The sequence below is a fragment of the Stigmatopora nigra genome, chromosome 7 (assembly GCF_051989575.1).
Source record: "Stigmatopora nigra isolate UIUO_SnigA chromosome 7, RoL_Snig_1.1, whole genome shotgun sequence".
Taxonomy (NCBI): Eukaryota; Metazoa; Chordata; class Actinopteri; order Syngnathiformes; family Syngnathidae; genus Stigmatopora; species Stigmatopora nigra.
The window spans coordinates 209,860-231,590 of NC_135514.1; the positions used below are offsets into that span (position 1 = coordinate 209,860).

Below are 21,731 nucleotides of genomic sequence, written 5' to 3' on the forward strand. Positions count from 1 at the left end.
CATCTTGATTAAACTGCACTGTATGCCTAAAGAATTTGGTGACAAGAGTGCATTGTGAATCATCCGAGTTACAAAATCTGACGAATGATTCGTCTTGTGCGACTTCAGTGCACATTGATTTTGCGTGAATCGCATTCACTCCTGGTAAACCACAGAAATGGGACTAGAATACTCTTAAAATGGGGTTGACGGAGTTTGCCAGCTCTGTCGTAGGATTTCACCTTAAATTTAAAGCTTGCTTGAGAGAATTGTGATTGAGTAGCAGTGCTATGTTTATAAAATCGAAGACACAAAAACACTAGCAAATAATAATCCATTGCCAGAATAATGGTGCAAAAAGATATTTCATGGATGAATTGCAGTATGGGCTGATGGGCGAGTGGTTAGCACGTCAGCCTCACATTTCTGGGGTTGAGGCTTCGGTTCAGGTGGATTCTTACTGTGTTGTGTTTGCATGTTCACCGTGGGCTTGTTTAGGTTTTCTCCAGGCACGCAGTTTTTTTCCAAAATCTCTAAAACATGCAGGGTGAATTGGTTGAACACTCCAAATTGCCCCTAGTTTTGCGTTTGAGCGCGAATGGGTGGTGCCCAGAGTTGCCTAGGATAGGCTCCAGCACAGGGCTGCTCAATATGTCGACCGGGAGCTACCAATCGATCGTGAGCTACCAGTCGATCGCTTAGGTACTAGTATTAGTAGATCACATGACAGTAAGATTTGATACCAGATTGGATTTGTAGTAAAATGTTCTATGGCACCTTAGATGGGAAACAGCGCCATCGCGCGTTCAAGTACAATTACTACCTGCCTACACTATGTTGGCTCCTGCCGGCATCAGGTTTATCATCAGCATACATAACTGCTGAGCTTCGTCAGGGCCCCGGAAAAAAAGGGCAGATCCCCAAAGTTGGCTCCTTGAAAAGTAAATCTTGGAGCAAAAAAGTTTGATCACCCCTGCTCCAGCACCTCTCCTGGCCCTTGTAAGGATCAGAGGTTCGGAAAATTGGATTGGATTGGATAACTTTATTCATCCCGTAATCCGGAAATTTAATTGAGGCTGTAGCAAGGGTGATTAGACAGAACAACAAAGCAAAAGCACAAAGCAAATCAAAGTAAATGGGATCACCAAGAATAACCAAATCAAATCATCAAGACAGAAAGCAGCAAAAACACAAAACAAGCAAGAGTGGACGGAGCTACCGCCGAACGGATTGCATTATGCCTTGGACTAATCACAAAAATGTTTTCACCATGAAATTATTTGTATGAATTGTGTCTCATAATGATTTTCAACATGACTCAGGAATTTATCGTTTCATTGTTGCCTCTCAAATTCCATACACAAACAGAAAACAATACATACTGTCAACATGATCCATCCGGGTTAAGAGAGACAAAGAAACAATCATAAAACTCCTTTTACTTGATTCGTCTTTTGCCTTTGTGACAGAAATGGTTGCTTCCCTGTATTTCAATAATTTATCTCAGCATGTATAAAATATGCTGCAAAATTTGTCATACAAAGGTATTACCATATTGATTAGAATATAACCCACACTCATAATTTGTCACAAAAACTTGATATATACAATTTTTTTTCATTTTTTCTCAGATCAAGCAAAGGATTGCACCAGTACTGGTAACTGGCAAATGCAGAACACAAAAAAAACTGGTTTCATTTTTTAGGTGACCAGTCCGTTCGACGAAACGTCCGTTCCACCAGACGTCCATTCCACCAAACGTCTTTTCGCGAAACGTTCGTTCAACAGACCGTCCGTGGACCAACCGTCCGGGAACCAAGTGTCCATCGACCAAACGTTCGGTCACGGTACGGCCTTTTGTTAACAGTTGGTTACAAAAGCCAGGTTGCGGATTAGCAGAGACAGGATAAAAGGAGAAGACTTCGGAGGGATGAAAAATACTTTCTTTTGGACTTTACTTTTTTCTTTTCCTGACCAGAAAGGAGTTTTTAGAACTCCTGGGAAGAGCCTGTCCTGGTCTTTTTTAAACTGTAGTTTTTTTCCTTATTTTCTAATTTACTTGATCATTTTATTGCCTTGGAGCAAAGTTTGTACATTGATAGTTTCACCAATAGGTGTTCCCGAATTCATCTTTAAACAGAATGGACATCTGACTCATAACCGGGTTTCTTGCAAGAGAAAATCGATCCTCACGCGACTTCAGTCTAGATCATTCTCACGAATCGTATCCTTTCCTACCCATTTATTACATAAGATTAAACAACAAGCATCATCTATTACATAACAATTGAAGGTCTGTTGGATCTTCAGAAATCAAGACAATTGCAAGTCCTTGGAAGGGAAGCGGTATCCCCACCCGGTGCAAAGTCAAAGTCAAAACAAGTGAGAGTCCTCCCGGATCTTCGTATGGGTGACCATGTGAGAGGTCGATGTTTCTCAAAACAACTTTGATAATTCTCGCTGTATAGAGGAGCGACCTTCGCGTTGTTTATCACGGTTGCAAGCAAAGCGTTATTCATTGCAAGGACATATATATATCATGATTAATATTCCTAATATAAAGCAAAGCACTCTTCATTGCCAGCAAATTAATAATAGTACCAGTAATAACCCTTACATACGTTCTTCTATTCACCTGAGAGAATAAAATAATTTGCAATTAGAAGAAGCCGGCCTAGCTGTTCATTACAGCACATACAAAAAAGCATCTTCTACACACCCAAGTAAGCAGATCGATGGAAGTGTTCTATAAACATATCCCTAAAAAGAGTTTTTGAAACTCGAGATGTCAGCGTGACCAACAGGCCCCATGGTTGTTATAGATAATAAATAATCATGTTTTGAATTGAATTGAATTGTCATTATTCAAGTGTAATTACATTTACCAGAGTGAAGATAAAGCACTTCAGACACTTCACAAATGAGAAGAAATGGGATGCCAATGATCTTGCCTTCAAGTGACGTAGTAGTCATGGTTAATAACACAATTGAGTCGACAATTATATTAAATTGCTTACATAGTGTTATTTACTGGAGAAGTGAGATTTTTCTAATTGTTTGAGGCACGTCGAAAAGGTAAACAGTGGGAAAAAAATATATAATTTTACATTGCAAAGAATCGTTAAAAGACATGAAATGAAATTCTCTTCCAGTCCGAATGGTGGCACTAGAGGTAAAAACAATTCGTGGTAGAAGAAAAAGAAAACATGAAAACAAAACAAGCGGAATGCTAACGAGCTAGCCGGTCGGCCATCATAACACCAGGCAAGGCCAGCTTGTGGACATATTACTGTACTCACCGAGGAAATGTATTAGTTATTATTTAACAACTACCATTATATATTTTGTGTTTTTTATGTCCCTGTAGATGAAATGTGATAATGCTCTGGCTGCTACGCATGATATTGAGGCTTATATACTGAAACCTTCATTTATTTGGGACACTACTCGAACGCAGATTTAAAAAAAAGGAATGACAATGACGTGAATTAAATATGCAGTGGCTCCGTAGCCGGTAACCGGTCAAATAGCCCATATGGCCCTATATGGCTATTTAGCCGGTAAGAATTTGGTGTGGGGTAAATAGTCAGAAACTTTTTACAAAGTTCATTTCCTTAATGTCATAATTGATAAGATGCTTACACTTTGCTTGATTTGCTCAGTGACTAACAACTTAAATTGAAAATGGAGGTCAATATAATAAGGCTTGTGCAAATAATCGTATGTTTATGGTTAATATGTTTGTATAGTAATGAAGAGAAAATTAAAAGCCAGGCCGGTACTAAGGATGTGGTAAGCTTTCAATTGGCAGAGAAAAAAAGATCAAATTAATGTTTTCTTACAATGTCTGAAAAGTGCTTAAAACCCTTGCCAATTAAATCATGGACATGTCGTTAAATCATTCATTATGGCATCGTCCTTAAGAAAATATTAATGTCATGGCTTTGTCATCACTTTGCATGATTTCATTTACTAGTAGTGGAAACTTAAGTTGTTAAGTTGTGTAGGTTATTATTCCCATTAGCACTTTCAGGGATAAAAGACTGGTAGTCAACAGTTGACAGCTGAAACTTGTAAATCAAACTTATTTCGGTGACATAAGAACGTTAACAATTATTTATTTTACTTTAATGACATTTTTGGTAATTGAAAAACATACTTTTTTTTCTTAATTCTTGCTTTATTCTCACAATTCTGTTTTTAAAGTCTTGATTTATCTTTCTGACACTTTCCTCAGTTTGTTGTTGCCCCTGATGCAACTATTGCTGAAAATATGAGCTAAAAGTTCAACTGTCCACGGCACAGTATCAGCTATGTCCCTCCAATGCTTCCTGCGTGGCACCATTAGGTAACTTTCTAAATGACTATTGAACCAGAACAACACAAAACACAACATGAAGTTAATGTTTTTATTTAAAAAAAAAAAAGGAATTTGAACTTGAGCGCCACATGAACTGCAGTTTGGTCAAGATCCTTTCTCATTCCTTGTCTGTACGGCTTGTCCTCAGGGCCACGGGGGGTGCTGGAACCCGTCCCAGCCAACTTCAGGAAGTAGGCAAGAGGACACCCTGAATTGGTGGCCAGCCAATCGCAGGGAACAAAGAGACCGACAACCAACAACACATACCTACGGGGAATTTAGAGAGTAACCAGCCTCCCATGCATGTTTTGGGATTTTGGGAGTTTTGGGAGGAAACCAAATTACCCGAGAAAACCCATGCAGAACTCTACACTGGAACATCATAACCCAACAGGGATTGAACCCTCAATCTTAGAACTATAAGACAGACGTGCTAAAAACCCTTGCGCACCAGGCCGCCCATTTGTTCAAGATATGTTTTATTCAATTTGCTTTCCCTTTGAAATCAATGTAGACATGAACTTTTTCCAGATGCAAAGAATAGGGTTGATTGTCACACATCCTATAACTCGACCACCAGAGGGCAGATTTTCACAATACAGTGGTACGTAGACATACGAGCAATTTGAGATACGATTAAAATTTTGAACAAATATTTTTAAAATTTAATATTCGAGCAGTTAGCGGACGCGACAGGCTCTTCATAAGAACATCATGTGCACAGTCTCTCTCCCCGCAACTCCCTCTTTGTAAGGCGAGCACTAGGCAGAGCGTTGCATTTTTTCAGTGTTTTTTTTTTCGCCGTTACTTCTCATTGACAAGTTGACATGCGTTATCCTATTGTGAGGACATTGTGCATCATTTTGGGAATATATTGAATGGAATAAACAACCCTTGATATTGATTGAAAGTCAGTGTGGATGGGAGCAAATAGAGCCAACCCGGGAGAAGAATGGTATGGAAATTTAAAACAAAATTAGAATTAAGTTTACTGTAAAGTTAGATTAAATTTATTTTTCTGTGTCTGCATCATAATCCAAGTTCATTTAAATTTCTTTATGTTATGTTATGAGCGCGTTGCCGTGAAAAAAGTCTTCCTCTGCCACTCTGCTCTCCCTTCCGCAAAATCTGTCTAACTTTAGAACTATTAAACACATTTTAGTTCTATTAAAGCACTAGTTATTTGTTTGACTATTTAGGGTTAAATGCGCTGCGAGCACACGGAAGTCAAATGCCTTGCCACTCCCCTGGGATGTTTTAAATAGATTTACTGGAATGCGCAGGTGGGCAATTTTTTAGGTGAACGTCCGCTGGGTTGATTGCAATAAGTAGCGGGCTGGCGAGGAAACCAGTCACTCAAGCGGCCAGGGCCATACAAAAAATGAATTTAGTGCACAAACAAGGCGTAGAGACCGATTGGGCGCGCCGACCATTTTAGAGAAAATGTTAGACTTTTAAGTGCGTCTAAAAGGTGTGAAAATCCAATATTTCTTTTGAGAACAGGCAGAGAAGTTTTGAGCCCAGTTCATCTTAACATAAGCCAGTGATGTTTTTATTATAGTGTCCTCGCTGATGGAGCAAATGACCCTCGATAGCACTTCTTTTTGAAGGGTGGGGGTCTGAATCTGCAAGGGAAGAAGCTGCTTAAAGCCTCTGCAGCCACATGGAGTGGATGTGAGGGCTTGTCCGTGATGACTATAAACTTTGCCAACATTCTCCTCTTACTCATCTCCTCTATGTTCCCCAGGGAACAGCCTAGCTCAGAGCTCTCCCTACATTACCGCCTGTTTAGCCTCATTCTGTTCCTTTCCATGCTCGCTGTTCCCGGGAGACCACTGCATAAAATACTGCATCTAGTCTGGAGCACCACATTGTCATGAAATGTCTGAAGCAGAGCCCTGCAAACTCCTAAAGAGCTTAGTCTTTTCAGTAGATGGAAATGACTTTGGGGCTTTTTGTACAAGTTATCTGTCCAGTTTATTTTTGAGGTAATTACTCAGGTACTTGTAGGGCTTCACCAATGGTGTGTGTGCGTGTGTGTGCTTTTCATCTCTTGTGTCCTTCCAGGCTTCCCTTCCTCTTGTTACCAGCTGTGCGTGATTGATAATCAGCCCTTGTCTGTCTATTTAAACCCCATGTGTTTGTAAGTCATTGTTGGATCGGCTACCTTGTATGATTCATGCCAAGTTTCCATGCCAAATTCCTCGTTACCCATGCCATTCCACGTCAGGTTTGATTACATTATTTGATGCTAAGTCCTTCTATTTTCATGATACCCTTGCCAAATTTTATCCAAAGTTTTCTGGTAGCGCTCCATTCCCCGTCAGTGATATTGGTCCTGTACTTCCAGTTTTCTACTTCATATACATCGAACTTTGGTTGTGTATTCAAAGAACACCTAGAGGTGCAGCCTACCATCTCTGACACACAGCCCTGAAGCCTGACGTATCGTGGTCTACTGAGATAGCCAATGGTCCATTTATTGTGGCAACAGTCTGCTCCTGCACTTTCAAGATTTCCTCTGAGCAGACATGGCTGAATTGTGTTGACCGTGTTTCCTTGCAGGCATCCAAAAGCAATACACAAAATAAAAGATGTAAAGTAAATAAAAACAAAAAATGCTATTGAGAACCATAAAACCTGGCTTAGCGAAGTTCTTCTTGGTGTAAGCTGGTGAAAGCGGTGGTGGGTAGAGCGTGTGAGGGGAAAATGTGAATAACGTAGGAAGTGGTCATGCGACAAAAGTGTTTTACTAAACTGGAGAAAGGTATTGGGGCTACTGACCAACACTTCAATAAACTTAAACACAGAAACACACACTGAGACAGGAAGAATGATATTTTAGCCGCTTCTGTAGAGGCGGGGGAGGCAACAATTCAGATGCCACATAATGTGTCTACTCTGAGCTCCTCAAAGCTATTTCCTCCCGAAAACCAGCTTGAATGGTGTATTTATTAGAGGTAGGCGGGTAGAAACTTTAGGCGGGAATACATGAAGAGAGAACTGGGTGGTGACAACAAAAGGTGTAGTGCACGTTTTAACCAATGGTCAATAAAATTATATTCTAGTAACTTTAAATTCATCAGAGTGCATAAGTGTGCAAGATTAACTATAAGAATACAATTCATATTTCACAAAAGGCACATTGATATTCTGTATGCTCGGAGCACCTCAGTTAAGAACCAGTAAGTGACCAAATGGAGGCAGCTTTTCGCCGTGAGTGAAGACCAATGGTGAGGGTGAACAATGAGAAGGATGAATTCACTTGCAAACACAATAACAAACTGATTTTTTTCCAACTACACACAAAACACTTCAGCCAGGGCACAATCCTATTTCAAACCATCTTGCATGCATTCAACGGTTTAAAATATTGAACATTGAGCATTGAGTCTCTTTAAGATAAATATTTTAAAAGGTTTTGTGTTTGGTACCCTGGGGATTGTTGTTAGGCATATCAAAGATTACCCAAGGCAAGATATTATTCCTGTAAAAAATAAATGATCTTTCTGTAAAATGTCTTGACTGATTATATAGTCTGGAAAAGGTGAAAGGTGTGACAAACAACCAAAAATGTGGAAAGACCTAAGGCTGAAATTCATATGTTTTAATCAAGCTCTGTTATCTGTGATAGCGCATCGGCATCACAGTTCTGGAGCCTTGGGTTCGATCCCAGGTCGGTCTTCCTGTGTGGAGATGGCATGTTAGCCCTGGGCCAGTGTGGGTTTCCTCTGGGTACTCCGGTTTCCTCCCACATGCTAAAAGCATGCATGGTAGGCTGCTTGAACACTCTAAATTGCACCTAGTAATGAGTGTGAGCATTAATTGTCTGTTTACTCATGACCTGCGAATGGCTGGCCACCACTTCAGGGTGTCCCCTGCCTCATGCCTGCAGTCAATTGGGACAGGCTCCAGGACGCCCCGTGACTCTTGTGAGGATTAGTGGTTCAAAAAATGAATGAATAAATGAATGAATGGTAAATGTGATGTTTGTCAAGCATTTCTGCCAAACGTTGGAAAATCTTTTTTTCTAGGCTGGAAAGAAAACATGTAGCCACACGTTTTTTCCTGCAAAGAGCTCTGTCTGGAGCACAGGTGATCGATGCTCTCAGGCCTTTTTACTTTGCCGTTCATCCTGACTTCTTTGGTCAATATCCCAGAGAGCGGGTAAGTCCTCAGTTAAGATACAACAAAACCATAGGGCTTTGTTGTATAAAAAATGTGTATGTATATGTGTGTATATTTATGTGTGTATATGTATATATATATATTATATATATATATATATATATATATATATATATATATATATATATATATATATATATATATATATATATATATATATATATATATATATATATATATATATATATATATATATATATATATATATATATATATATATATATATATATATATATATATATATATATATATATATATATATATATATATATATATATATATATATATATATATATATATATATATATATATATATATATATATATATATATATATATATATATATATATATATATATATATATATATATATATATATATATATATATATATATATATATATATATATATATATATATATATATATATATATATGCACACATATACACATACATATATACATATATATATGCACACATATACACATATATATATGCACACATATACACATACTAAATAATTATGCCCCACTGTATATATTTTCTTTAGTTGCAGTGCTTGTGGCAACTCTTAAACTACTCTGGTCTCCTCTTACATCACAAAAATATGCATGTTTGTATGGTTGAACTCTTAAATTTCTCCCAGATATGAGTGCTCGTGTGAATGGTTGTCCGTCTAATTTAAAGCCTGCTGTCCATATTTGACAGTAGGTTCCAACACTCTCACAAGCCTTGTGCGAATAAGCGAAATAGAAAATCCCTGAATTTGCATAGAAATTCTTCAAAAGTAATAGAATGTATTTGCCTTATTTTACATATATATTTTTAATATTTTTTTATTTGTGTTTTATGGGTTTGATGTTTTGCAGGAAGTGAATGAAAACTCCTTGAAGAGATTGAATGGCTATTTGGAAAATCTCCAAAAGCCTGGCTTACGTTCAGTTCAGCCGATTAAACTCACTTTTTATGTGAGGGAGACAAAAGACAGCAGTGACCCACGGCAAGGTCTACTTACCTCAACTACAGGTGTCATTCCGTAATGATAAAAATCTCTGTGGTCTGACTTAAGCTGTAAACATTCTTACTTAATTTAAGGGTTCCGTTCTGTGAGCTTTGCCTTGCATACAAAAGATGTCCTGAGCACAGTGAAAAACGTGTTGAAGTCCTGCAGTCTGCCCGTGGAGGACATGAAGGGACTCCAAGCCCTTGCTAAAACTTCCCAAAGCTCAGCTGAAGCCTCCATTCCTTTCTACAGACCCATTAAGTGGGATAAGAGCTATTACACCTTCACTGGCTTCAGAGACCCTGAGGAGGAGGAGCTGCAGCAGGCCACCAGAGTCGAGCCTACGCTCAAGTTAGTAAACCCAACTGCTGCTGCTGCTTTACATGACAGGCTCAGATGGAACATAATTTGCACACATTCTTTTGAACTAATCCTTCTCAAATTTTACTTTTTTAGTGCATAGTTTGCCCAAATTCAATGCTTCAATGATCCAAGAAATATTAAAATAATCAAGTAAGCCCTTGAGTGCTCACGTACTTTTGCAATCTTTTTTTCCATCCATGGTCAACATATACAGAGTGAGGTGATAACTCTTTTTGCTGACGGCATACTGTCAGTAATTTAACACAAACTTCTTTGCCAGCATGTGGCTTCAGAAGAATGAGGCAGAGGCGACCAAGAAGCACAGTGATAGTTTTCCTCGAAGAAAAGAGCTCAAACAACTGTGTCTCAAATTTGACCTGGCTGATATCAGGTACATTTTTCATCACGTTTACAGATTGAGATGAGTAAATCAATATGGAAATGTCACATTATCTATTATCAGGGTCCAAATTAAAATTGCTTAAGATATTTTAGTAAGTGAAATGTTCATTGAGATAAAACAAATCTTGGTGGCCCAGTGGCCAAGCGGTTACTGTCACAGTTTTTTCAGATCGGTCTTCACTTTGTAGAGTCTGCATGTTCTCCCGGGCTTGTGTGGGTTTCCTCTGGGTACTCCAGTTCCCGCCCACATCCCACCGAATACATGCAGGGACGGCTGGTTGACCACTCTAAATAGGTACGAGTGTGATAGTGAATATTTGTCGTTCTCCTTGTGCCCTGCCATTGGGTGACAGACAGCTAGGATAGGAATAAAATGATACACTTTGATATGCAAATCACCATTCCAAAATATAAAAACAAGATCCTTTGTACAAAATCCCACAATATTTTTTTTAGAGAGAGATAGTTGAGAGAGAGAGAGAGAAAGATAGTTGAGAGAGAGAGAGAGAGATAGTTGAGAGAGAGAGATAGTTGAGAGAGAGAGAGAGAGATAGTTGAGAGAGAGAGAGATAGTTGAGAGAGAGAGAGAGAGAGAGATAGTTGAGAGAGAGAGAGAGATAGTTGAGAGAGAGAGAGAGAGATAGTTGAGAGAGAGAGAGAGAGAGATAGTTGAGAGAGAGAGATAGTTGAGAGAGAGAGAGAGAGATAGTTGAGAGAGAGAGAGAGAGATAGTTGAGAGAGAGAGATAGTTGAGAGAGAGAGAGAGAGAGATAGTTGAGAGAGAGAGAGAGAGAGAGAGAGAGAGATAGTTGAGAGAGAGAGAGAGAAAGAGAGAGATAGTTGAGAGAGAGAGAGAGAGAGAGAGAGATAGTTGAGAGAGAGAGAGAGAGAGATAGTTGAGAGAGAGAGAGAGAGAGAGAGAGAGAGATAGTTGAGAGAGAGAGAGATAGTTGAGAGAGAGAGAGAGAGATAGTTGAGAGAGAGAGAGATAGTTGAGAGAGAGAGAGAGATAGTTGAGAGAGAGAGAGAGAGAGAGATAGTTGAGAGAGAGAGAGATAGTTGAGAGAGAGAGAGAGATAGTTGAGAGAGAGAGAGAGAGAGATAGTTGAGAGAGAGAGAGAGATAGTTGAGAGAGAGAGAGAGAGAGGAGATAGTGAGAGAGAGAGAGAGATAGTTGAGAGAGAGAGATAGTTGAGAGAGAGAGAGATAGTTGAGAGAGAGAGAGAGAGAGAGAGGAGAGAGAGATAGTGAGAGAGAGAGAGAGAGATAGTGAGAGAGAGAGAGAGAGAGATAGTTGAGAGAGAGAGAGAGAGAGAGAGAGATAGTTGAGAGAGAGAGAGAGAGAGAGAGAGATAGTTGAGAGAGAGAGAGAGATAGTTGAGAGAGAGAGAGAGAGAGAGAGAGAGAGATAGTTGAGAGAGAGAGAGAGAGATAGTTGAGAGAGAGAGAGAGAGAGATAGTTGAGAGAGAGAGAGAGATAGTTGAGAGAGAGAGATAGTTGAGAGAGAGAGAGAGAGAGAGAGAGAGAGAGAGAGAGAGATAGTTGATGAGAGAGAGAGAGAGAGAGAGAGAGAGAGAGATAGTTGAGAGAGAGAGAGAGATAGTTGAGAGAGAGAGAGAGAGAGATAGTTGAGAGAGAGAGAGAGAGAGAGATAGTTGAGAGAGAGAGAGATAGTTGAGAGAGAGAGAGTGAGAGTGATAGTTGAGAGAGAGAGAGAGAGAGATAGTTGAGAGAGGGAGAGAGAGAGAGAGAGATGTGAGAGAGAGTGTGAGATGAGAGAGAGACATAGTTGAGAGAGAGAGAGAGAGAGATAGTTGAGAGAGAGAGAGAGAGAGTGAGAGAGAGAGAGATTGTGAGAGAGAGAGATGTTGAGAGAGTTGATGAGAGAGAGAGATAGTTGAGAGAGAGAGAGAGAGAGATAGTTGAGAGAGAGAGAGAGATGAGAGAGAGATAGTTGAAGAGAGAGAGAGAGAGAGAGAGAGATAGTTGAGAGAGAGAGAGATAGTTGAGAGAGTAGAGAGAGAGAGAGATAGTTGAGAGAGAGGAGAGAGAGAGAGAGATAGTTGAGAGAGAGAGAGAAGAGAGAGAGAGATAGTTGAGAGAGAGAGAGAGAGGAGAGAGATAGTTGAGAGAGAGAGAGAGAGAGAGAGAGAGATAGTTGAGAGAGAGAGAGGAGTGGAGAGGGAGGAGTGAGAGAGAGAGAGAGATAGTTGAGAGAGAGAGAGAGAGAGATAGTTGAGGAGAGAGAGAGAGTGAGAGAGGAGAGAGAGAGAGTTGTAGAGAGAGAGAGAGAGAGAGAGAGAGAGAGCAGAGATAGTTGAGAGAGAGAGAGATAGTGAGAGAGAGAGAGAGAGATAGTTGAGAGAGAGAGAGAAGAGAGTGAAAGATAGAGAGAGAGAGAGTGAAAGAGAGAGAGAGAGAGAGAGAGAGAGAGAGAGAGAGAGAGAGAGAGAGAGAGAGAGAGAGAGAGAGAGAGAGGAGAGCGAGAGAGAGAGAGAGAGAGTTGAAAGAGTTGATCTGGACCATCTTGAGAAGCCACATTTCCTAAAACAAATCCACAGTTCCCAAGAGGTTATTGTTGAACCATAGTCTCGAGAAGTCCAGGTGTGAAGGAGAAGTGACCTCCAAAGTGTTTTGGTTAACTTTGGAGCGAGCACTTCTTTTGCAAGAGATGTATTAAAATGCAAAGTGTTCATATATGTAATGTTTAATACAGTGATCCCTCGCTACTTCGCGCTTCAGCTATCGCGTGCGCAGAGCTTCACGGATTTTTCGGGGGGGGGGGGGGAAATTAAGATAATTAAAATTAAAATTATAAATTACATCATCTTACAAGCTATGGAAACAAAACATTCAATTAGAATTAGTAATTTCATCATTTTTTAAATTTTACAAACTCAAAAAATGGACGTATGCGCAAAGCATCATGGGAGATCACGGCAGCATCACGGCCGCAACACGGCCGCATCATGGGCCATAAACGCGCAAGCTGATTGCTCACTGAATGTACTCGACCCCCCATTGGCCCCATTTCACCACGGAAGCCCAAACTTCTCCCGATGCCCATTCTCAGCCCACGCTTATCTCGTGCTGTACAGTACGCTTCTCGCCAAGTTAAGCGCAAAAGTTTTGTAAAGCCCTTCGTGATGCCTCCCAAACGCTCTCCATCCTTTGTGCTTCTAATGAGCCGAAGAAAAAGCGAAAGATGTTGACCATTACCGAAAAAGTGAGTTTATTGGACAAGTTGAGAGCAGGAAGTAGCTACGCTAGCGTAGCTCAACATTGCGGCCTGAATGAATCCACGGTGCGGTACATAAAAAGGGGGCGGATATATAACCACAATTTACGGGGAGGATATATAACCACAACTTAATCCCGTTACCAACACATTGGTTTCAGACTCACCAGAAAAAGGCAGGATACCAGACAACATTAGAGACTGGTTCGCACCGGTGTCCCGTAATAGACGGACTGAGCAAGCTTATTGTAAGTCTGAAGGGAGAGAGACACACCCACTATACAAATGGGGCGTGTACCCCTTATCGACTACGTCCTTTGAGTCATCTGGCGATTTAACATCAGAGACTGTAGACTGCAGATGCAGTGTCTGAACCATTCCTGTCTCTTTCACGTTCAAATCCTTCACCCGGTGAAAAGCAATCCACTCTAAGATGCCAAATTCGATGGCAAAAATTACACCTCTGTGTAAAAATTACGCGTTCTGTGACAGTGTTTCGACGCTACGAAGGCGTTACTGTCTTACCAGGAAGTGCAGCCTTACTACCCAGATTTGAGTTAGTAGAACGTCGGTTATCAGATCGAGTAGACCCAAACGAGCTTTTGTGCGTCAACAGGTAGTTATCGACAAGATCGGTGGCTTCTGACATCGTTTTAAAGTTGCGCTCGTTTAAGTGGGCTACTATGCGTTCTCGTAAACAATGTATCAATTCCTCGATTAGTAGTAACTCAGTAAGTTTTTCAAAAGTGGAAACTTTGCTTACCTCACACCAACATTTAAAGAATACTTCTTTTTAGCGGCCAAACTCAGCCACTGACTGTCCAGGCTTTAATTTGTGATATCTGAACTTTTGGCGGTATGCCTCAGGCACCAGTTCATAAACCATCAACACTGCTGCTTTTACCTTATCATATACCAGCCTGTCTTCTGTCGACATTGTACTCAAGGCTTCGAGACCTTTTCAAGACAGTTTCCTTTGTAAGACCAGGGCCCAGCCTTCTGCTGGCAATTTATTTGACTGTGCTATCCGTTCACATGCACTAAACCACGCCTCGACGTCTGTCTCACAGAACTGCTGTACAAGAGGAAGGCTTTTACTGACATTAAACCCTCTACTCTCTACCCTACTGGAACTCTTTGTGAGTTCAACTTCCAACCTTTTGAGTTCAATCTCCTTCTCTATTTCCTTGAAGGCTAGCTGATGGGCATATTGCGAATTAGTGTCCAACTAGCCTACCATGGAAACCAGAGTACCCGGAGGAAACCCACGCTGGCCCGGGGAGAACATGCAAATTTCACACAGGTAGACTGACCTAGATTTGACCCCAAAACCATAGAACTGAGAGGCCAATGCCCTAACCGCTGTATCAAAATATTAGTGCCAGTACATGTACAATGGAAGTGAAAACCTAATATGTTACTCTCTTAAGTTTGCCTCCACATGTAACACGAGCTTTAATATGCAGATGGCAGCGCAGTTGGGGAGTGGCGCACAGATGCGCTCAGCTTCAGAGTCTCAATCGATTGTCTATTCAGAATCCAGAAGCCATGCTCACCCTTCAAGGTAAGAACCCCTTCCTGAGTTTGTTTATCAAAATCATTTGGGTAAACCATAAATCAACTTTCTCCATATCGAAAAATTTCCCACTTGCTGTCAATTAATGCACATTAGCTGGTCTCCATGTATACACCAGGTCACACTGTCGTGTTTGCTGACCAATCAGGGATGAATGCCTTCGGGGATGTTATGTTGGGAACTACGGATGTTCATCATCAGTGGACCAAAGTAATCAATGTGCTCCCATTTTATTTAAAGCCATGCTGAAACCCATTTCTTCACCGGCTTTGTTTGTGTTCCCCCAGCTGTTTGAGCAGCTCTCCAGCATTCGTGTCCTACACCAGCAGACCCAGTGGCTCAAGGAAAGGATCAGTCTCCTCTTGGGTGGGGCGCAGGTCGTTCACACCGAGAGGCTGGGACCAGCTGAACATATTACCGAGCTCTACAGCTCACTCTGCACCTTCCATAAAAATCTCATATCTCAGAGGCTATGTCTACACCCCCGGAGCCTTGCGGGGCTCAGCCTGATATTGGAAAAGTATGTCATATTTTCTAGTATTAATACAATATCGTATTTTTTGGCGCGCAATTAATTCCAATATTGCAGTATCGGCCAACATGATATATTGCAAAAAAATGGTTTTAATTTTGTGTTGATCTGACACATTTTTTGGACCTGATACCGATGGCAGCCTTTGCAGTATCAGACAACCCCTTGAAAGACCCAATATGATCTTGGAAAAGTACATTATCTTTCTTTAGTGTTATTCCAATACCACTATTTTTCACCTGGTACTGTTTCCAAAATGCAGTGTCGGCCAATGCCTTGATGGACTACACATGATATTCTTAAAGTGGGAGATATATATATTTTATCTTCTTTCTGTTAATCTGACACCATTTTTGGCAACTGTTTCTGGCCTTGTAGCATCAGCTGGTACCTTGAGATACTCAACATTATATTGGAGTCATACATGGTCTCTTTTTTTGGTCGTGTTTTTTTTAGATAACTTTATTCATCCCATCTTTGGGAAATTCATTGTCCATATCTTTTTATGTTGTTTTTGTTGTTGTTTTGAGTTTTCCAATACCGATCCTGTACCGTCCGCATTATTGTGGGACTTAGTTTAAATTCAGTCTGTGAATGACATTTCATTTGTCAGCACTTGCCAATACCAAAGCAAGTTTATTATTTCTGTATCGGGGACCCTTCCTATACCAGCCTTGATCTCTTTACCGCACAAATGTTTGTCTTCATAATTTGTCTTTTGTGTTAATGACAGAGGCCGTTCTAGTCCCCGTCTTCATGAGATGGGGCAATACGTGATACCCACCAATTGTGATCCAACGAGGCTACAGGCCTTCCTCCAGAGCCACGCATCCATTGCCAGAGAACGCACTCAGCATCAAAAACTGTGAGTCGGGTGCACCCAACCTCAACTGAAGTCCAAAATTCACTGTATGTTTTCTACCTTTCTTGTCTCTGAATTCTTTCTTTCCGTGTGTACAGACTGCAGGCAAAAGAGGATGCAGTGATTGAGTTGTGTCTTCAAAGTCTGTCTCTTCTGAGTCTTTCCAAGGAGCCCAGTGTCACCTGTAGCCAGATGATTCTTTGCTGTGAACGGTTGTTGGACCAGCGTTCACCTCTCATGTTGGGCCTCCATATTTGTGTTTCCCATTTCTACTCCCTTATGCAGGATGGAGACCTTTGTATCCCCTGGGACTGGAAAAGTTAAACTGAAGAGCTTCAGTCAATCAACGTGGTACTGTTCACATTTGAATATTGGCTAGGTAACAAATATTTTGTAGCCATTTGTTAATGGGAAGCAACATCTGTTAGTTTTCAACCAATATTTGTGGAGAAATAATTGTGTTAGTATTAAAATGGTCAGTCAGTTTGCAATGAATTGAATGGTTAATCAATACTGATATTTGATAAATGATGAATCATTCAATTGGAAGCACTTTATTGTATTCTAACGGAAGCCAAATAGACAAACCATGATTGTTTTAATTTTGATGATTAGAAACTACTCAAGTAGTACAAAAATGTGATGACTTGAGAGTATAATGATAATGGTTATGTTCAGTTAACATTTGTCAAGTTAATCTCAATTCTGCATAACCGTTTCAGTTCCATAGCTCTCACTCCTTTACAATTTATGTTAGACCCATATAATAAAGCTGTGGTGGCCAAGTCCAGTCCTCGATAGCCCCTATCCAGTCTGTTTTCTATATCTGATCAACTCATCAGTAAGCTGTCCAAAAGGTTCATACTGATCCCAATTATTGGATTCAGGTGTGTTGGTGTAGGGAGACATTGAATATCTGGATAAGGGCTCTCGAAGACCGCTGCGATAAAGCAGCCCCACAATATTTGGAGGGACTCTGAAATGCCCCCAAATTTCCAGGAAAACACCCAAATGTAATAGGAAGTGACCCATTCCCTAAGATGAACTCATGACCTACAATTGATGACAGACATCCAATTCATTTAAACAAAGAAGACTGGCTGTAAATGTTCATCTTTGAGTGAATGGTGGAATGTTGAAAATTTTAAATGGTCATTCATTGCTCCTCTCAATTAATTTGGTTTGGACAAATGTAAACATCAAAGTGACCCAAAAATGCTACCAAATTAATAGGAAGTCGGGTTGGCAAAAGAGGTATTGGCAAAATTATCGAAATGTATCCAAGCATCAATACTGAAATGTATACAGTTACGATATCTGTTGGGTCTGTAAAACAGCTTCAAGAGCAGGCACAGAAAGAGTGAGACAAATTTAAAGGAATTAAGACTGCAGCATGGGGAGACTCCTCAAACAGCATGAACACACTGTCTGTAGTCCTTGCAACTCTGTCCGAACGAACAACGGGTAAGTCTTTTCATATATTCGGACAACAGAGCACAGTCTATATGACAACAACCAAACTTGCAGGGCAAAGTTTGATTAATCAGTGTCAGACAGTTGAGTGTGATTGTTGACATGTTAACCATTCACAGGGCAAAGTTTATATGACAACCATACAAGGCAAAGTTTATATGTCAACGATGTTTTTATACTTACAAAAACTGATACAATATGAACAAGCAATTGCCAAGCGACTTTGTCATCTTATCTTAGAGCAACACCTCAATGCCGCTGGATATTTGGAGCTGGACAAATGTGCTGGGAGAAGAAGCGATGTGTCAGACCAACCATTCTATTATGGGATAAGATGGAAAAGCTGTCGGCGCTTACCAGGCCGGAAACGGAGTCTAGGGGTTCTACTCTGCTACTGTTGATTTTTCAGATACAGACTACTGAGGAACTGTGCGGATATGCTTGGAACAGTGACTGCATTTTTCAACCTCGGTCGGACTTCCTGTGTTTGGTTCCTGTTTTATCCAACTCTACAACATCTTTTTCTTGAGTCTGTATCCGTTTTTGCTACTGCAACATTGATGACGTCGCTTAAGTGGCAGCCGGTAGTGGTAGCTCCGTCTGCTCTTGCTCGTTTTGCGTTTTTGCTGCTTTTCTGTTTTAATGATTTGATTTAATGATTCTCAATGATCCCATATACTTTGTTTTGCTTTGTACTTTGTGGTTTGGCTTTGTTGTTCTGTGGCCTTTGCGACTGTATTGTCCAACTTGTAACTGTATGTGACTATCCTGCTTCTGCATTCTCAACCTCTTGCTACTGTGACAATGAAACTTCCCAAATACGGGATGAATAAAGCTATTGTTAGGTTCATTAATAATTACCTTCGTCCGTAATTATCAATAACTGCAGGCAGACATCTTATTCAATTATTGACATTTAATTAAATAGAAATGGATAACAACAGGTAAAACCTCCGAGGGGAGATTCAGCAAGTTCCTCCTACAACTTCCGAACGTCTCACCGAATAGACGTTTTCGTACGACTCTTATTGCCATGAATCAAAACAATTTACAGAGTTGTTGATCATTCCATCAAGTATGAGTAAAAACAACATCTGGGACTACAATAACAATCAAAGTATTTTACCAATAACAAAAACAGGAGACTAGACCTAAACAACATTTAGATTAGAACAATTATGCCTTCCTTGACCTAAGAATCATATAATAATTACATAAAGAAAAACCCGAAGTGCGTCACGAGTGTTATGGACGTGGCAGAAACAATATCTTTGTTATGGGCTCCGTTGCTGGAAATGGCAGATATCCAGTCCTTGCCCGATCAACAACCCTCTCAGCCCGATACTGGGTATGTGGATGTAGCGTCAACAATCCTTGGAGAAGTCCATGTGAGAGTGGACTAGGCTGCAGTTCATGACCTCGCAACACTTTGAGAATAATAAGAGAATGATTTAACAAAGAAATGACTTAATACAACTATATTTATAATAGTAATACAGAATAAACCCAACAGCTATCCAATCCAATCCTTATGAATTTATATTCCTATACACACACAAACTTAAAAAGCATTTTAATATTACGTTACATTATATTTAAACCTTCTTGTGTAATATCCAAGGCGAATAAGTTAATGTATTCCACCGCGGCTTTCTGCGAACTTCCTGCTTTTCCATTCGTATTGGCAAGCCAGCTTAGTCACGCGGACACTAATGTTTTTCAATTATTTCGTGTTTAACATCGATTAACATCCAGAGACCTCCGGGATCTCCGAGGATATCCAACCCACCCAAAGTACGCCGTAGACGGCGAAGAGAAAGGAGGCAGGGGAGCGGATGCCGGGCGGCCATTGCGGCTAAGCTAAGCTACGACAACAACCACTCCGAGCTCCGCTTCCTAGTATCTTTTTGACAAACGCCCGATCCATTACCCACAATTTTGGGCGTGGATCTGCCTTCTACAGGCGAACTGAGGGATGGTAAGTAAGAAGACAGTGAGATGTAAGTGATACATTTTATCGTTGTTAGCATCAGTGAGGCAACTTGCAGTCGCCGGATTGATGGCGCTCAAGAGGTGGTTGCGATGTTTCCATCGTGGCGGAGTGCTAACAAGTCAATATGTCAGTTAAGGGGTCTTGCCTGAGATGGCGGACCTGTGGAGAAGCACTATACAATTTCGTCATACGCAGCTGAGGGTATGATGACTACTAGGCTTTTTGTCAAGTCAATGATGACGACAATGCCTATGTCTGATGTGATTGTCATATGTCTTTTCTTCGCACTACCCTTCATTGCACCAGCTTGCTTTGGACCCATTGTGTTTCAATTAATTTCACACTGACTAATGGAAAAAAACACGGAAAAAATGCAAAGCTTCGCCCAGTGCTCGTCGAGATCTTTCCACGAGGGAGATGCGGCCTGGCCAACTGGCTGTCTCAAATGCTCGTATCTTAAAATTTGTCTCAAATCTCAATGTAAGTACAGTAGTACCTTGACTTACGATCGTAATCCGTTCCGAGACTGTGATCGTATCACAAGCAGATTGTAACTCAAGTGGACTTTTCCCATTGAAATGAATTGAAAAAAATGTAATTTATTCCAGTTTTCGTGGTGTTCACCGGGCACCACGAAGACAGTTAGTTGACCTAATTTCTGTAGGCGAACTCATCCCCTCCTGAGATGAGTCCGACCACAGTGGTGTGGTTTCACTGCGAAAGCACAGCCCACATTGTTCACATCTGTCCAGCATGAATGGCAGGGCTGGCTCTGGGAATGTGAGGACAGGATTGGTGAGCACCGTCTTGAGGTTGACAAATGCCTCTTGACAATCTATTGTCCATGTGATGGAATGATTGTTCTACAGGAGCTGAAACAAGGGCACCCCAAAGCAGGATAATCCCTCAACAAACGCCCGATAATACAATGACAGTCCAATAAACTTTTGAGCTGTATCTGTTTATTTTTTGAACCAGCCAGTCCTTTATTGCAAGTCATCCAACGTGCTGTATCTTATGCCCCAAGAATTCCACCTCGCTGCAGGAAATAGAATTTCTCAGGGTGAAGTTTCAGTCCAGCTGCTGCTGTTGTTGTTGCACTGCAAGCGCCTGAGGATTACCCTCAGACAGCGCTAGAGCTGCCATTGGAACGCGTATTATTTCATCCGGGGGGTAGTCGGAGGTGAGGGGCAGTCAAATATCTCCGGCTGGATGAAAAACGTAGGGTACCACGTTCCTTGTTGGCAGCTCTGAGTGGTATTTGTTGGAATTCGCAGGCCGCGGCGAGCGGCCTTTCAGGAGACACCACGTGAATGTTTCCAACTTTGTCTCCCAGTCCAGCTGCTGCGATCCTTCCCAACACCAGTCTCAGGGAACCCAATAAAGTCTGGAAGGACTTCCTGTGGACAAGGACATCATGCAGATAGACCAAGCACTCCTGCCTGGGGATGTCTATCAAGCGTTCAAAGGTTACTGGCATATTACAAAGCCCAAAACTCATGACCTTGAACTCCCAGTGTCCTCTTGTGGTGCAGACTGCAATCTTTGGTGTTAACCGAAGTGAGGGGAAACGGTCAGTATTCACTGCGCAAGTCGAGCAATGAAAAGCAAGCCGATCCCAATACAAACTTTGTCTCATCCACCCACAGTAGAGGATAGAACTCCTTCCGCATCACCTAATTCAGCGGACTGTAGTTCACAGAACCACGCATGAACCCATTTTTTCTACTGACCATGACCACTCCAGAGGCCCAGGAGCTGCC

General features: G+C 41.0%; 1 protein-coding gene across 6 annotated transcripts; it reads left to right on the forward strand.

Annotated features, from left to right (window-relative positions):
- Positions 1–3,184: 3,184 nt before the first annotated feature.
- tcaim (T cell activation inhibitor, mitochondrial) lies at positions 3,185–18,807 on the forward strand. Of its 6 annotated transcripts, none has more exons than XR_013326952.1 (12): positions 3,185–3,243; positions 4,217–4,327; positions 8,374–8,506; positions 9,395–9,551; positions 9,621–9,879; positions 10,172–10,282; positions 14,999–15,096; positions 15,227–15,318; positions 15,396–15,628; positions 16,374–16,505; positions 16,601–16,881; positions 17,840–18,807. XR_013326952.1 is itself a non-coding variant. In XM_077721405.1 (11 exons), the coding sequence occupies exons 2-11, from the start codon at positions 4,293–4,295 to the stop codon at positions 16,824–16,826; spliced, it is 1,476 nt and encodes a 491-aa protein (XP_077577531.1). In that variant the 5' UTR covers positions 3,185–3,243; positions 4,217–4,292; the 3' UTR covers positions 16,827–18,807. The 6 variants fall into 6 exon arrangements, 4 of the variants coding, with proteins under 4 accessions (XP_077577531.1, XP_077577532.1, XP_077577533.1 ...); XR_013326953.1 differs by having other exon boundaries at positions 18,216–18,807; XM_077721405.1 differs by having other exon boundaries at positions 16,601–18,807.
- The last annotated feature ends 2,924 nt before the right edge of the window (positions 18,808–21,731 follow it).